This window comes from Protobothrops mucrosquamatus, unplaced genomic scaffold, assembly GCF_001527695.2.
Source record: "Protobothrops mucrosquamatus isolate PMUCROS unplaced genomic scaffold, P.Mucros_1.0 scaffold912, whole genome shotgun sequence".
In the NCBI taxonomy this organism is placed as follows: domain Eukaryota; kingdom Metazoa; phylum Chordata; class Lepidosauria; order Squamata; family Viperidae; genus Protobothrops; species Protobothrops mucrosquamatus.
Genome location: NW_015387163.1, coordinates 27356 through 44315, shown reverse-complemented (window position 1 = coordinate 44315; position 16960 = coordinate 27356). Strand labels below are relative to the sequence as shown.

Below are 16960 nucleotides of genomic sequence, written 5' to 3'. Positions count from 1 at the left end.
TTTTTATTAACACGGAGGAGATGGATTGCTTAAGTTTAGAGTTTGGAGTTAGAGATATTAATATTTGTTTACTTGTAGTTGAATGTTAGCCTAGGTTTGGTTTGGGAAGTCTGGAGGGTAGGGGGATGGGATAAATCATTGTGTAATACTTGTGATGTATTTTTTTGTTTATGATAAAAACAATAAAATTCTATATTGATAATACAGACTAACTTTGGACTCTATAAAGTACCTATATGTTGTACTCCAATTCCTCACAAAACTGAAGACTACAAAAAACATGGCAAGAGTCAGAAGAGCAAGAGAGGTCTAGGGGATTTAAGTTGATGGACAATAGCGTGGATCTGAAAAAAACTATAAATTATAACATTGTCTATCTGCAAATAATAGGAGTTAGCAGCATCAAAATCAAACATGCAAACAAACAAACATACATACTCCATTTTTAAAATACTTACCAACAATGATTTTGCGATTACATTTTCCACTACTTTTAAGTCATGCTTCATAAGTCTGTGTTTCATGTTGGAGCCTTCCATTTCTTCATCCGCAAAAAAACGAAATAGAAGTGGTTCATCTTTGAATTCACTTTTTTCCAGCACTATTTGACAGAAAAAAGGTTAATATTTGTACATCACTTATAGATCTATTGATTTATAACTCAGCTAAAATTTTATTCAGTATATGATTTATTAAATAAATCATTTTCTAGCATCTTCCAATCCAAACTGAGCTGTCCGATAAATTCCTTCTTTTTTATTAGTAATTGCCACTTCTGTGAAAAGAAGGAGCTACATCTCAGAAACAATTATTTTCTATTAATGTACCATATATTATGGAATATTTTCCTTCCTGAACTTAGAGCAGCACCCATTCTGATGACATTGTAAAAACTGGTTCAAATGAGATTTTTCAGAAAGTGTCTGTAGAATGAAGTGTCATTATATTTGGCTTTATTGCACTATAGATGACTACTTTTTATTGCATTTAATGTAGTTTTGTTATACTACTATGTTATTTTTTTTATCTTGTTAACTATAGTTGTCTTTAAGGATTATGATATATAAAACTAATAAATAAATAAGAAAGTAGATCCTTGTAGTATTGTATTTTTCACAGCTATTAGCAAGTAATTTTATAAAGAAAACAGTGTAGCATTTTATGATTAGCAAGAATGGATGACAGTACCTATCTGTAATCTGCACAAGTATTTTAAGGAGATTCTTAATTAGACAGCACTTTTTAAAGGTATATATCACAGAACAAAGGTTCTAGTAACAAACCAATAAATGCTACATACTGCATATCCTAGAGCAATTATCACAGTATTGATATCAGATTATAAAGTTAGAATCTTTATATTAAAAACATTTTTAAAAACTTATATAAATTTATAGTTTACCATGATGCATAAATCCATTGTCACAAAGTGCTATTCCAAAGATCATTGCTTCTTCTCTTGTTCTGCAATCCCCCTGCGAATAATATGCTTATTTAATATAAAAAATAACCATGGGCATTACTTAAAATAATTTCTATATTATCTTGGCTTATACATGCCCACTATTTTAATTTTGGAACACAATTGATAATAAATTTATGATTTAATACTTGGTATTGGTATTACTTTGGTAATAAAATAAAACATATTTGTATAATATAATCTATTTTTTTTTTTAAATGGGTAGATAAATAGAAGAATGCTTAATACTTTAAAATCCTTCAAAAGATACCAGGACACTAACAATTGGTCAATAATACCAATTATTTATATATTAATTAACAAATATATAAAAGCAAAATTATATGAAATATAAAATATTAATTTCTAATAGCAATTTATTTACATTTATTTCATGCTACTAATCAAATTTATATACTTCAGAGCACTGCCCTACCTGTGCAATTAGCCAGTCTATCATTTTATTAGCCATTATGACAGATTTGTAGGTTCTTAAATGGTAATCTTTATCTCTGAGAAGAAAGAAAACATAAAATAGTTCATCCTCAAAATATATATTTTAAAGAAGCTGAGCACCCCATACATTATACCTCAAATATAATCTAAGTAATTCCTTAATCTATTTAAAATTATTTCTATTTGAATTACTTTGTAATAATAATGTTTTATTTTAGTTACATTTTTGGGTATTTTAGGCAAGGTTCGAAGAGTATTACAAAAATTAAACTTCCCATATGAGGGCAATTTGGAAATAAACCACCATTTGGTTATCAATGACAGACACTCGTAGATACAGAACTTTTATTATACACATTACAGTTTACTTTTTCTCCTCTTTCCACATATAAACATTCATACAGAAACAAAACACAAAATTTAAAGTCCTATTAAGGAAATTTGAAATAGTAATACATCTTTAATATCCTTAATCGGCTAATTAATTAGATTTATATCCTGCCTTTATTGCACACATTCAAGCTGGCTTATCTGGAATCTCCCTTGATTTTATCCCTATAGTAGGTCTATAAAATAGGATGGACTAAGAGAGATGATGATTACTCCAAAGTCAAAGGCCGGATATGCACTTATACCATGAGAGCTCCTCAGTTGGAACAATCTTTTGCTTTAATATTTTTATATCATAACTCTACTCTCAGTATTCGTTGGAGTTGAGCAACATATATTATGCTCATGGGACTATGATTACTCAGATTAAGCAATGTATATTTTTTAATAAAACTCACTCTACAGAACAATATCAAGTCAGGGTCATACCTAAAAAAAGAGAGAAAGCAAAAATGTGCATTTCCAATCTGAATCTGGAAAGGCAACTGCTGCCTGTTGTTTTATCATTAAAATTTAATGATGACTATTTTACTTTGCAATATTTTTGCTTAAATTAATTCATGATATTTTATAATGTCATAAATTGTCATAAATGTCCTTTTATTTCTGCCATTTTGCAGTTTGAGAATTGCTTGCTACTTGTTTATATTGATTTTATGTGGTACATTAAAAAGTACTATTTATGTTTTGTTTGGGTTAAGTTGTACATGCATAATTTGTGGAAGGAAAAAGCAACTGGGTTATTTTACTACCAGAAAGATGTATGAATAAAGTAACAGGAATCTGCCTCCACATGGGGTAAAAGGGGCTAGGAATTAGAAGGCATGTCTATCTTGTAGTAATCACAATGCTAGAACACATTGCCTCTCAAAGTCTGTTTTGCCCTTCCAGACTAATCATTAATATTTTAAGTAAACAAATAAATACAAGTAAAAGGTACATGATATTATATATACATATACTTACGTGTACACAAACTTGCATTTGTGTCCTAAACAATTATTTAAAAGTTGATAGTTTGATGAAGCAGTTATCTATATATAGCAAGCAGAAATCTAGTAGTTGAACTCGACTTTACTGCTAAAAAGCCTGCTGGCAGTCATAAAAGACAAAACTTTTTCTGTGATAACTTCATCTTTTAGAATTTTTTTTCATAGGAAACATTCTTGACTTCCTTCTCTGACTATTGTATGTGGTCCTTGAAGACCAGAATGTTTGAATATTTTTAAGAAATAGGTCAACAGTTGAAAACTTTAAAGAATGTTAATTTAGTTTTATCATATTTAAGATTGAAATCAATATATCAAAATGTTCCATTTGAATTTATTGGATGCCCCAAAGAATGTATTTGAAAAGAGATCGTCTGTTACTGCAAAATATTTGATGGAGTATTAAATCATGATTTAGTGCTGTGAGTTGATATCTTTTTTGAACATTATTTTAATACAAAGTATATAAGTAGATTTAGGAAGAAATCCTTCAGTAGTAAAGATACTAATGTCACACTGACTTATGTTCTAAAATGTGGGACTTCACTGTTGTTTAAATACTTGTTATATCTGGTGTGATAAATTGGAAAAGCATTAATTTTCTGGACATCAAGAATTAGATTCAAGGTACGCAATTTATCCATTTTTGAAAAGGCAATTTTTCAAATCAAAACAATGCAGTATGTTCTCTTTGATATACATTTTATAATATTTAGAAGAACAGAAGGTTTATTATTTAAAATGATCTTCGTTTGATATTTAATATACAGGTGACCTGCTGAGATGGCTTACATTTTTTCTTTCAGGATTTGTATTGTTTATTGATTATGTTTTTCTCTTTTTATTTTTAGTTTGCATTGGAATGAAATATTGTATGCATTGTTTTAACTAATTTTATTTTATGCTATTATTTTATGTCTATATGTGAATCAACCTGTAGGCTTTTTGCCCATATATACATACATATACATATACACATACACACAGTGTGTGTATGTATGTGTTTATGTGTGTATGTCTATGTGTGTATGTGTATGTGTGCATATATGTGTGCGTGTAAAATGTTTCTGTCTGTGTCTATCTATTGGAAAGGGAAATGTAAATGCAAACATGCCCTGCATTAGTCTTACATCATTTATTGAAGGTTTTATTGGTCAATGATCAAAATAAAATGACTTGTTTTTATGAAAGGTTGCTCTTCTAGCAGACTTTCTATGGCTATAATTTCAACTTAGTCTTCTGTACTAGAACAATGAACAATTATTGAGCAAGATCTGCATAAGTGGGTAGCAACTACTGTTTAACCTTATGAAACTAAACAACCAAAAGCCAAACTTACCTTATTACAGGAGTAAACAGACTGTGCAGGCGACAATATAATCTTACACCCTGTTAAGTATATGAACAATATTCAATCTAAATTACTCAGTATCAGGTAAAGTCCATAGATATTTATACAGGTTACTATCTCAAATAATGGCATTTTATGGCCTTAATTTAAATTGCTTTATAAAATGAAAGAGGAAAAAAATCTTTCAAAAGCATATTTGAAATCCAGAAAAATTCCACATAGTTACTTCAAAAATATATTGATTTTAGTTCATATTATTTGTTATATTAGTATACCAGCAACATTTTCCACTGTGCCCTCTTACCCATTGACACCTAAAACACTTACAAATATGAGAAAAATGATAGCTATGTCTAATGAATTAAAGAACAGTTGTCACTATTTCTTGCTGAAGGTTGCTTCTGCTGTTACATTTTAATTATCAGCATGATATTCAAAGTGTAGCCTTGAAAGTGGTTATGCACTTCTGATCACAATACTATAAGGTGGGATTTGTAGTTTATTTAGTTACAATGTTCTATTGTTCCTACATCACTCCTTCACAAGAACAAATACATAAATAAGGCAATTTTTTCTAATAGTTTATTACACCAGGATCATAAACCAAGATTTAAAACAGGATTTGTTAACTCATAAAGTGTGGCTTGTTTGCCTACCACAAAGCATTATCGTTGGCTCAGAACATCACACTAAAAAATCTCAGCAATTTTAAGATGTATGGACTTCAACTCCCAGAATTCCTCAGCCAACATTAAGGTTGAGAAGCACTACTAAGGTATTCCTTTCCAATTTATTTACTTGATTAAATAAAACAAAAGAATGACTGGAAGGATGCATATAACTCATGCACAGTGAGCTTATTTTTTAATGAATTATCGGCCTGCCTCTAGTCTTTCAACAAATGAATATAACATGTTATTCATTGAAAGAATACTAATATTAAACTGAAAAAGAAGAAAATATAGATAACATTGCTAAATTCAATCGAATTATACTCACCTATTACATTATATTGTATTGTATTAGGATTGAATATTATATAACACTGTAATTTGTCTTCCACTTCAACAGCTCAACACAACATAATTTAATCTCATTTTTGCACATCAGGAAAACAGGAAATTTAACTTATATTAAATTTATAACACCAATTTTATAATGCCATGTTTAGTTTTTAATCAGAATGTTTATATTTTTAAATAGTATAGCTATTTAGTATAATGTTTGTACCTTTGAAATTACATCCTGCATTTCATTTCTTGGATAATATGTGCCATCATCATAACGGAATCTATAGAGCATGTGTTCAGGTTTAAACTGATGTTTGTCTGTAACTAACGCAAAAACAAACATAAAATATGTCAATGTAAAGAAAATGCATGAGAAGAGCCAGAAGTATGCTGTATCCTAAAATTGGCTTTAATGGGTTTGCCCTTTTTCACAATGGCAAATTACGATTTCATTAGACTTCACCATACGTTTTCATTTTATTGTGTGCCCTGAATCTGATTAGCAAGAACTTTATTTTGCAAAGAATGCTATACATCTTAGCCTTTCTCAAAGACTCAAATGTCCCATTATTCCCAGCTATCTTTGCATGGAGAAAATTGCAATTGTTAAAAAATTAAAATAGTAAAGGCATAACTTATGAACCAAAGCTTTCCTGCATCTACCAGATTTATTTCAAAAGTGGTTGTCAAATTTGAATCCTTAATATGAAGAATACATCTCTCTCTCTCATTCTTTGATAGCCACTGCCAACTGCCTAAACTGAAAATAAATCTTTTTCTCAAGAACAAATCTCACAATGTCCTCATTATCAAGCTTTATTAAAAATCATGTGGGAGTGTTATAAGTGTTCTGGCAAGTGAACAATTCTCCCCTTAGTATTAAAATATTTTTTGTTTATGTCAGGTCAGGAATTTGAGTCTTCTCACAACTTATTGATATAACAGTGAGGATGTATATTTTTTTTCTCAGATGCAACTTTGGGATGTTTAAGTAACAGCTATTTGAATCCTTATCAGTTCATAACAAATCTTTTTAAATAAATAAATAAAATTTCAGCATTAGCTTTTGGACTACATTTATTTTTCTAAATAAATGCCCAGCAATGTTTTTAGGCCCCTGACATCAGAATGCAATTTAATGGCTACCTAAATATAATACTATATCCCATGTTATGTTATATCATCTCTCTTTTACAGACACCTTCAAACACATAATTAAAACAACCCAGTGCTTATATAAGGACACACATCTCTTTTAAGATTTCCTTATTTAATAAGAGTGTGAACATTTTTAATTTTAAAAAATTAAAAATTACTACTGCTTTGCAGAACTTTGTGTTCCTCATAATGCAGTTGTGACTCTGACAATATCTGGTTCTCACTGACCAAATCTAACTAATACAGATAGAATTGAAATCTTACCCAAATTAATCCGTTTTAACAAAACATACCCCAAAATAAAACAAGGTATCTTATTCATAAATATATATTGTTTAATCCGATTTTTTCTTCCCTCTCTGATTAGTTCAATATTAGTACACTTTTGATCTTTCCTACTGGAGTTTGTTACATCTGTACTCTTCATGAAATTTATGTTTCCATTTTTCTGTTCATTTTGGCTTATGGCACAACCAGCTACTGAGTCCATGTATGTCCATTCTAGAACATTTGTATATGTATCTTTATTTGGCTTGCTATTCAGAATTATTCAGTTGTAACCAAATAGAATCTGATAAACAATTAAACTAAAAAAAGGTTTTCAAACAAACTAATTATACAACAGCAGAAAACAAAACAAGATAAAGAAACATCAATGAAAAAATATTAAATGCAACATCTGTATATTTTAAACAATTGAGCTACAAAACAGGAAGAAGCAAGTTGTATGTTAATCACATTTAGTGCCAACGCTGCTAACATCGGATATTCTTGCTTTGACAACAGATGGAAATGCAACCATTTTCTCTATTGCTTTTAGAATTAGGAGGGGGAATAGGGATGAGAGTCCAGCTAGTCATAACAATAATAACTTAGTCGTTGGGAACCCAAGGACATTGGGCCCAGAGTTGATAGTGTTTTGGCGAGCTGGAGAGCTAGGGAGAAAGCCCGGCTTCAAGCTAATTGGGGAATGTGATTTATGACTGTCTATTGGAGGAGGGAATTGCACTTTGTTACTTTGTATCCAGGGGAGGGGAATTTAGTTTTTGGTTTCAACTATGTAGTGCCAATGTTTTGTTTCTCAAATAAAAGATTATTTAAGGTAAACGATGCCTCAAAGTTCTTTTGAAGAGTTTCATCTGTCAGAACCATGACATTTAGTCTATACTACCAATTAGTCTGTTACCAACAATTAATGAGTTTAAGTTATTTGAAAATCAAACAAAAATGCTAAAATTCATATTCACTTATATCCATCATTGGAAAGTTATAAATCTTTATTTTACATCCTTGAATCACTTTGTCCTGCTGTTTGACTAACAGAACAAAAATATAAAAGATTTAATTAAGATATGTTGACTTCTGTTTTCTTCAGATGCATTTCCTTGTCTGCACTTGGAAAGTAGGCCTGGTTTGTACTTAAGATGGGAGAACTTCAGGGAATCCCAAAGCTGTTTGCTAGACATAAAGCAAAAACAAACAAACAAACAAACTAGAGGAAAGCAATTGCAAGTGATTATTGTCTTGCTTTGAACATGGCTTTGAACTCAATAGGAGTTGAACATGTCTTGAAGAAGGCTTTAGTTCTTACTTTCAACTGTTCTGATATAAAAAGCATATGTTTTGAGTTATTTATTATTAGATAAGAGTATGCCCCATTTAAAATTTCAAAAAGAAGTGAATTAAAAAAAATGCACAAACTTCACAATAGTTTTGAGTTAACCAATTATTTCAAGTCAATAAAATAATACTGAATGAATATCAATAAAATTCTTACACTGTTAATTATACTTCAAGTGGAAATAGCAAATCCAGAAAATAATACAGTTCTAATGTAAATCTAATTGTCTCTCAAATGCACAGTGATTTTCTGTTTCTGAACAAAAACAGATGGGCCATTCAATTTTATTTTGAGAATTCAGTTCCTGTGGAAACACAGCTGGGGCTACCTAATAATAAGTAAATAAGTAAGTTCCTCTGTTTTGGTCAATAACCAGCATAAAACAACTACAAGACAAAAACAAAAACAATAAAGTATAGGGCAAGCTATAAAAGACAAAAGAAAATATCAGATCTCTATAGCTCTTAAACATCATTTAGATACAATATGGATATAATAGATATACATAATAAAACAGGTTATTCTTTAGGCTAAAACTGAAAACTAAAAGCTAGAATTAATAATACACCAAACTGTTCCAAAGACAGTGGTGATGTTATCTAGTTTGGTAAAGAAACATCATCAGAAAGCAACCAAACTCAGAGAGCATCAAGGATCTCACTGTTCCAAAGACTTATTCTGTAACTTTTGATGACAACAAATGTCACTCTCATAAACAATTATATATTCTGTACACCTACTGACAAGTAAAAAGAATTAAATGTTTGCAAATAATTGTTAGAAAAGATAACTTATTTACCATGATGGATAATGCCATTCTCTAACAAAGCCTGACCAAGATGAACACCTTCTTCAGGTCTGTGAATCTCTCCACTTTCCAATAACCAAGATACAAACTCACTAATAAAAAAAAAAAGCAGATAGACAAAAAATATTTTAACATATCTAAGTTAAATATAGTAAAGAAGTAAAATTCCTAAAGAAGCAACAGAATACACTTTGCTCATTAATGGTGTAATCCAATTCATGTCTACTCATGAATAAGCTGTTCTGAGTACAATGATTCTGAGAGAAGAAGATATCAGATTAAAATCTAAATTTGTGATTTTAGAATTCACAATTTTTTGTTTCTTTAACAGCTAGGATGGAGTAAGGGTCAATAAAATGTTGGGTGGCCAGAAGCTGCATTTAATATTGTTGGAAGAACTGCAAAGGATGAAGTAATAAAGCTAATAGCACCGGGGCTACTATTCTATTCCACTAGTACCCCTTTTTTTCTGAGGTGCACTGGAGGGAGATTTTTTACTTATGGTAAGTCATTTTACAGTTCACATTATAGTTTTCATATGTGCCTGTCTCAACAAGGGAACAACTGTGCAATCAAAGTTCATTAAGAAGGTATTTAAGAATTATGTGAGAGTTTATGGTAATAAATGTTACAAGTCTCTATTCCTTATCAATTCTGATCTGATCAGACTTCATCAATGTCCATAGGTACAAACTGTTGCTAGAACTGTTTTGCATTGATAGTTTGGTGAAGCCAATGTCTGGGCTGCAGGAAGAATCTGATGTTCCTATAAACAACATTCAGTCAGTTTTATTATACGATATCCTTATTAATTAAATAAAATAGCACTCATATTTTCGTATGATACCTGAGACTGCATAAAAAAGGCGAAAAATAGGCTGTATGTATGTGTGTGTGAATACCATATGTGAAATACTACTGTATGTTTTATAAAATGGCTTTATATTTTATAAGGCCAAAAAGAGCTATTTATGCTACTGTATCTTGTCAATCCATGAAAAAATGAGAAACTATAACACATAGCACATTCTATTTAATTTTCTAAACTATAGGACAGAATTCTGTCCAAATGAAAGACAGAGGGGCAGTTTACCGATTACTTTTTGCGTACGTAAAATAACATTTATAGTTTCAACACTGCATTTTTAAAGCTTGGGGGACAGGTAGACAGACAGATATCACTGCAATTATTTATATCATCATTCAAAAAAAATCTGTATACTTGTATAATATCTGCTGCTTCTTTTCAGGAATATTATGTAGAGCAGCCAATACCCACACTGGCTTAACTAATTTGCTAGTTAGCGTTAGAGTGAGAATATGTTGACTAGAAATCCTAAACAGTCTGATCATTTTATTTATCTAATTTGATAAATAATAACTAAAATAATGAGACAATATTTTAAATGCAGATATTAAACACATACTTTCCAAGGAAACATTTTGGAAAAGTAGTTAATTTTCTCTTTCGGTCTTTGATCAAATTGCCTTGTCTGCACATCATTTTGTAAAGTTTTTCTCCTTGTTCAGAGATCATCACCCATGTATCTTGTTCCATACCAAGTTTTAACCCTGAAAAACAAATCATAATATAATAATTTTGAAATGTTTCCAAATAATGTATTGCTATCTATCTATTGTGGGGCGTGAGGGAGGGGTGTCCTTCAGTTTTCAATCCTACTAACATTAAATGTAAAATAATGTGTGATTTACTTCCAAGGGTTTTAAAATTAGAATAGTAAACATTACCAAGAGCACCTGAACAAGTTCAAACAAATCATTCCAGACATGATTTTCTAAAAAACAAATACACACACAGACGCACGCGCACACACAGATATATTCACAAACGAAGTACTGAAAGATTCAGATTAGAATTCCTAGTATAGTATATTCAGTGTTAAGATGATCTCAAGAAACAAGTCTAGGAAATCTCCTTTTCAAATACACAATAAATATAAAGATCCCCATTCATGAGGACTTTTATCTGAAAATAATTTCAAAAGCTGAACGGACTAGCCAAATAATTGTCAGGGAAACTAGGGACCCAATAGTGTCAGATTAACAAACTGCATTATGAAGACAAAGCCTAAACACTGGCAGTAATACATCCATATAGCGCGCGCACACACGCACACACACACACACACACACACACATCATCTCCTCATTACTAGTAGTGAAATAATCGGTAACTCTTGCTCACACTAGGCTGACATGGAAGTGCAAACTTGCCTGAGTAAGATTGGATTCAACTTACAATTTTCTAGAAAGAGCAAGGGTTTTATTTGCATTGGTTTAGTTTATATGTTAAGGTAAGGTTTGCTTGGTTTTGGTTTAGTTACGTCAGTATTGCAGCTATTAGGCAAAAGAGATCAATCATGCAGTCATGGGGGGGGGGTGGCCCTATGTTTTACAACAGCCATAACTGCTTTACAGGTCACCCATTTCGAGGCCATTGTGATTGCAGAGACAGAGAACAGAATATTTTATGTACTATTTTTAAGCATTACAAATCTTTAAGTTTTTATTTGTAGCATTTTTTTCAAATTTACTCCATCTTTACATTCACAGCATATTCAAAGCAGCTAACAGATTGAGTGTTAAAATGTAATTAAACATTAATAAAATTGCAGAAATAATTCAGTAATCTTTCATTGTGATAGAATATACACAATCCTCAAAATCTATGAAGGAAGAAAGACAATATTTTTTTAAACCTTTTAAGATCATAATCTCATTACTTCAGAAAGTCAGCTAAATTTCATTTTGACTTATGTAAACTTTTTCCAATTGCTTTATATTCATGAATGTGAATAGAATTATAAAATAAACAAAAGCTCCTTTTTATTCATGGTGAATGGAATGTTGTTTACAACTACTTTCAGTGAAGGCATTTGAATTCTGCAAACTGTTTTGTCCATGAATCATCTGTTGTTCCATATGTAATTAAGTCAGTGCATCCTGATTTATAAAAGAGATGTTTACACAGATGTTGTGGAGATGGAATGACTGGACTATACACAAAGATTATCAAAAGAAAATCCCTATATAAATGTTTCGGAACCTTTCATTTTGAGAACTAATGTGATAAATAATCTAACTCCTGCTCTTATTTTGGTTCCCTCATTGTTGGCTATAATTTTCTACTGTGCCTGAGGAACTTCTTTGCTTATCAAATTAAAACAATAAAAAATCTTCATGTGGGACCAAAATTACATTCTCACACCCCAGGGTCAATGCCCTGGATTATTCTGGTGCTCACACCAATTATTGCTCCTTGCTGAATAATGTTACTACAAACATTTATTCATCTGCACAGTTTAAAACTCCATAGCTATATGTTATAGAGAGGTAGAGGTGGAAATAGAGAACGAGTGTATTTTAAGTAAGAATTCTTTCTAAAAAAAAACTTTGCTAGCCTACATCAGCATTAACTGCCCAAAGCTTAAAAGTCTGAGGGTTGGTTTTTTTGCTTTCAATTAATGTATAGAAAGAGTAAGTAATTCCAGGACTAATATAGATATTTCTTTGTAAGCATTAAGCAATAATCTGGATAGGATGTTTTTTAATTATTTGGGGGAGGAAAAAAATTCACAAAAAAATCCAGGGAGTTTTGTTCTGTTGTTGAATTTTTAATGAACATCTCTGCTCACTAGGGACATGGGAGGCTTCTTAGTGGCTTGGTGGATCTAATTTAACCAGAGAGAAGTCCTGGCTTCATCATTACTGGAAACACACAGATCATGTCCCTAATGTCTAATTCCACTTCTTTTCTATCCTTCTCATCAGAGGAATATCCAGCAGGATCGTAACACTTCAGGACCTTATTCACTTACTAGATCTTGCTAGCAAAAGTAGTTGCCAGGAGGTATAGGGAGCAGGGATTCAAAGTTATTGTTCAATATCCCTCAGGTAAGAAATGCAAAGAAAAGGAATTAACAGAATTAACAAAATAACAGAGTTGGAAGGAACTTTTGAGGTCTTTTAGTCCAACTCCCTGCTCAAGCAGTAGACCTTAAACCATTTTAGACAAATGGCTGTCCAGTTTCTTTTTAAAAGCCTCCAGTGATGGAGCACCCACAACTTCTGAAGACAAGCCATTCCACTGACTGATTGTTCTCACTGTCAGGAAATGTCTCTTGACATAGTACTTCCTCCAGGTGTGAGAGTGTATAGAAATAAAATTCATGTTCTCACCTTTTCTTCTTTCCCTTTCTTTTAGGATAGCTTCAAGCCATTCATGCTTTTCTTCAGAAGTTTTGGCCATACACACAAACCATTTATTCTTTGCTGTGTTGTGTATCTTCCAACCATTGAGAACAATGTGACCACTGCTATGATAATCAGCTGAAAAATTATCACAGAAAGGAAAATCTGAGATGTACATTTTATCTGATGGCTACTAAACGCTGTGAGTTGTACAAAATTGCTTTTGATCCCACCCTAAGCATTACAATGTGCTCTTACTTAAAGCAAAACTTTCCTAAATAAATGTGTGCCTGTGTGTTTCCTTCCATGTTTTATGAAAATTTTAACAGGGTTTAAGAACCAGGAAGAAACTATAATTCATTTAATATTTGACTGCCAGCTCAAAATTATGAATCTAGTCCTGCCTAGCCAAACCAAATCAAATGTCTTTCTGTTATCTAAACAGAAATGCTAATCTTACGAAAATCCATCCATTTACCAAAAGAGTACAATAAAACAAACAAAAACAAAGCATGCTGTAAGTAATATTGCAACAGAAATGGCAGTTTCCATTACAAAATACAGTCATTCATGCCTTGGTAATATCACAGCTTGCTTCTTGCAATGTGTTCTACAGATGCTGGTTGTTACCTATAAATCCTTTCATGTCATAGGGCCTGGTTACCTGAAATTACCACTTATAGTATCTGCCAAACCAATTGGATCAGGCAGGCTAGATGGATCCTTGGAATATGCTGCTTCATTACAGTTTTGCACACAAAGATTGGGAGCCATTGTTTATAAATAGGAGTATAATTTTCTTACTCATATAATCTTTGATCTTCCATTTATGCCAAATTTATTTACATCAAATAATTGCATGTTATTGAAATTGTATAGGGGTAGTCCTTGTTTAATGATCAGTCATTCAGCAAACATTGAAAGTTATAGCACTGAATAGCACTGAACAAAGAGACGTATGACTGGTGCTTGCAGTTGGGACTGTCATAATGTCCCTGTAATTGTGTGATCATGAGTTAGATGCTTGGCAACCTGTTTGAACTTACACAGTCTCAGTACCCTGGCATCATGTGATTGCCATTTGTTACACTTAATACCTTCAACAAGCAAAGTCAATGGGGAAGCCAGCAGAAGGTTGTAAATAGCACTTCACAGCTGTGCGGCATTTGCTTAATCAGCCAATGAAACTGGTACAACTACTCTTGTATGTTGGTAAAGTCATGTGACATCACACTTTACAACTGCATCACTTAGTGACAGTGTTGCTAGTCTCAATTACCATCTTTAACTGGGGATTACTTGTATTATTATATGAGACACAAAGTCAACATCCAAAAGATAATAATAATTAAGAAAGTGATGTATATTCATATACCTGTGCCATCATCAACATTCTCAACTTCCATCACCTCTGTATTTATTCTGCCTCGGAAAAGATATCGATGACCTTCTGAAGATGCTTTGCTGTTTTTCAATCGTCTAATTAAGGAAAAGTATTGTACAAATGTTAAAAGTATTAGTGTACTTCAGGCTCATCAAGATTGTTTATTAGTATTAGCAAATATTTATAGACCAAAAATTGAGTACTATCTAGACCTCATTTTATTTAATGCTGTTGCAGATAAATTAATAATTTAGTAATAATTATTAATAAATCAATATTATTTTAATAAGAAATGTTGGTTGCAATGTAAAAAAGCATGCTTTGTAGCCTTAAATTATTATTCTAAAAATTTAGTTGTTTTGCATTAGATGGAACCTTGTCATTATCTGAGCATTATAGTAGTTAAAATATTCAAATATATTTTTTAAAATTTAAATTCAGATAATTTATATATGTTCAGTCTTGAAAGCATAAATCAATGAATGTATCTCACCTATGCTTTCTTTTGCAGTAGACCAAAAGATTGTCAAAAAGAAAGAACACTCGTTCCTGTATGTTTCCTGCTGAGATTTTCAACAAAACTCCACACGTCAGCATTTCTGTGCAAGTGTCTGTGATGTTAGATCCCTAGCAAAGAAACATATGAAAAGAATAGTTATGTGGATTCAAAATACTCAGTTTTCTACATGCATAATGCATTTAGCTAATCAAAATAGCAAAGTGGATTTAACATTTAGAAAACAATCCTGATTATTATACACATTATATATCTCCCCAAAGGTGTTTTTTTGAGAGGCAAGTGGATATTCTTTGTTTTACCTTAAAGACATTTCGCTTCTCATCTAAGAAGCTTCTTCAGTTCACTTCAGAAGCTTCTTGGATGCGAAGCGAAACATCTTCAAGGAAAAATAAAGTTCAGTTGCCTCTTGAAAAAACACCTTTAGGATAATTGTGACCTGGATGACTGAGAATCTCCACAGACATTGTTTATCTTATTTTAAAAACAGGTTTATAACACAGACTGGTGTTGTATCATCTGGAAATACCATCTCGATAGAAGGTCCTTTAAAACCAGGAAACTAAATTTTTCAGAGGATCCCTTTAAGCCCCTCTCATAAATAAATTTTAGATAAATCATTACCAATCAGAGAGAACAAAGATGAACTCAATACCACTGGAGGCAGAAGATTGGGGATACTGCCTTAGAGATTGGTTGCACTGATCAGAAGCTGCTCTACAAGTTTCAGAAAAGTTTTCCCTGTTACCATCAGGCATAGGCCTTTCCATTCCAATTGCTCCTGATATTTTTATATACCAATAGGGAACTTTATCCCCAAAACATGTGTTCAATCATTGCCCCCCAAATCAGGAAGCTGCCTCATGTTGACTTTTAACTTTGTTCTTGGAGACATCTTTTGAAGAGAGGATTTCAAAAAACTGTGTATGCTTTGGAACTCAAACCATAATTTGGATATAGGAAAATGTGGACTGCACATCTAAATAATTTGGTTAAATAAAAGTTCTCTGAAATCAGTGAAACTTGATTTAAAATAAAAAGGCTTAAGTAGAATATTCACCGTATGTTCCTGGATCAGACTCATTCTGAAGAAAGCAGAATTTTGCTGACTTTAGGATTATGATATTCTAAAAATAATGGGTAACATTTTTCACTGATGTAATTGCAAAGGCATTTTTAATAGAATCTCTAGAGAAAAGGTTCGCTGCAGGCAGTATGTTTCTTAGTGCTTTCTTAGAGGCTTATTTAAATACATTAGCTATTTCACACTGCTTTGTTATAGCACAAAATAGTATCATACACAAATTACAGGATGCTATGAGTGAAATCATTAGTATAACTAATCAAATATAGGCTTTTCTGTCCTCACATCACTGGATGTGTACTTATTCACATTATATCTTTGCCCAATCACATAATAGTTTATCTTTATATCCCAGCTGCCAAATAATTTCAGTGATTTCGCCAAACCAAAATTACAAATATGATTTCACCGATTCTTTCATTATGTAAATATAACAATTATGAATTTGTTCTATTTGAGATCCCTTAAGTAGAAAAGCAATTAAGTATGGTTTAATTATTATGAAGCATAAACAATCA

General features: G+C 31.6%; 1 protein-coding gene across 1 annotated transcript in view; it reads right to left on the bottom strand.

The window, feature by feature from the left end:
* The window catches only part of PREX2 (phosphatidylinositol-3,4,5-trisphosphate dependent Rac exchange factor 2), a 74051-nt gene that overhangs the window by 45896 nt on the left and 11195 nt on the right, over window positions 1-16960 (bottom strand). Inside the window, exons 6-15 of the mRNA XM_015819391.1 lie at window positions 15335-15468; window positions 14833-14936; window positions 13446-13595; window positions 10673-10817; window positions 9237-9337; window positions 5879-5982; window positions 4637-4686; window positions 1899-1974; window positions 1403-1475; window positions 459-601 (exon numbers count right to left, since the gene is read on the bottom strand). Of these exons, the coding sequence (XP_015674877.1) occupies window positions 459-601; window positions 1403-1475; window positions 1899-1974; window positions 4637-4686; window positions 5879-5982; window positions 9237-9337; window positions 10673-10817; window positions 13446-13595; window positions 14833-14936; window positions 15335-15468 (1080 nt within the window). The remainder of the gene's footprint in view (window positions 1-458; window positions 602-1402; window positions 1476-1898; window positions 1975-4636; window positions 4687-5878; window positions 5983-9236; window positions 9338-10672; window positions 10818-13445; window positions 13596-14832; window positions 14937-15334; window positions 15469-16960) is intronic.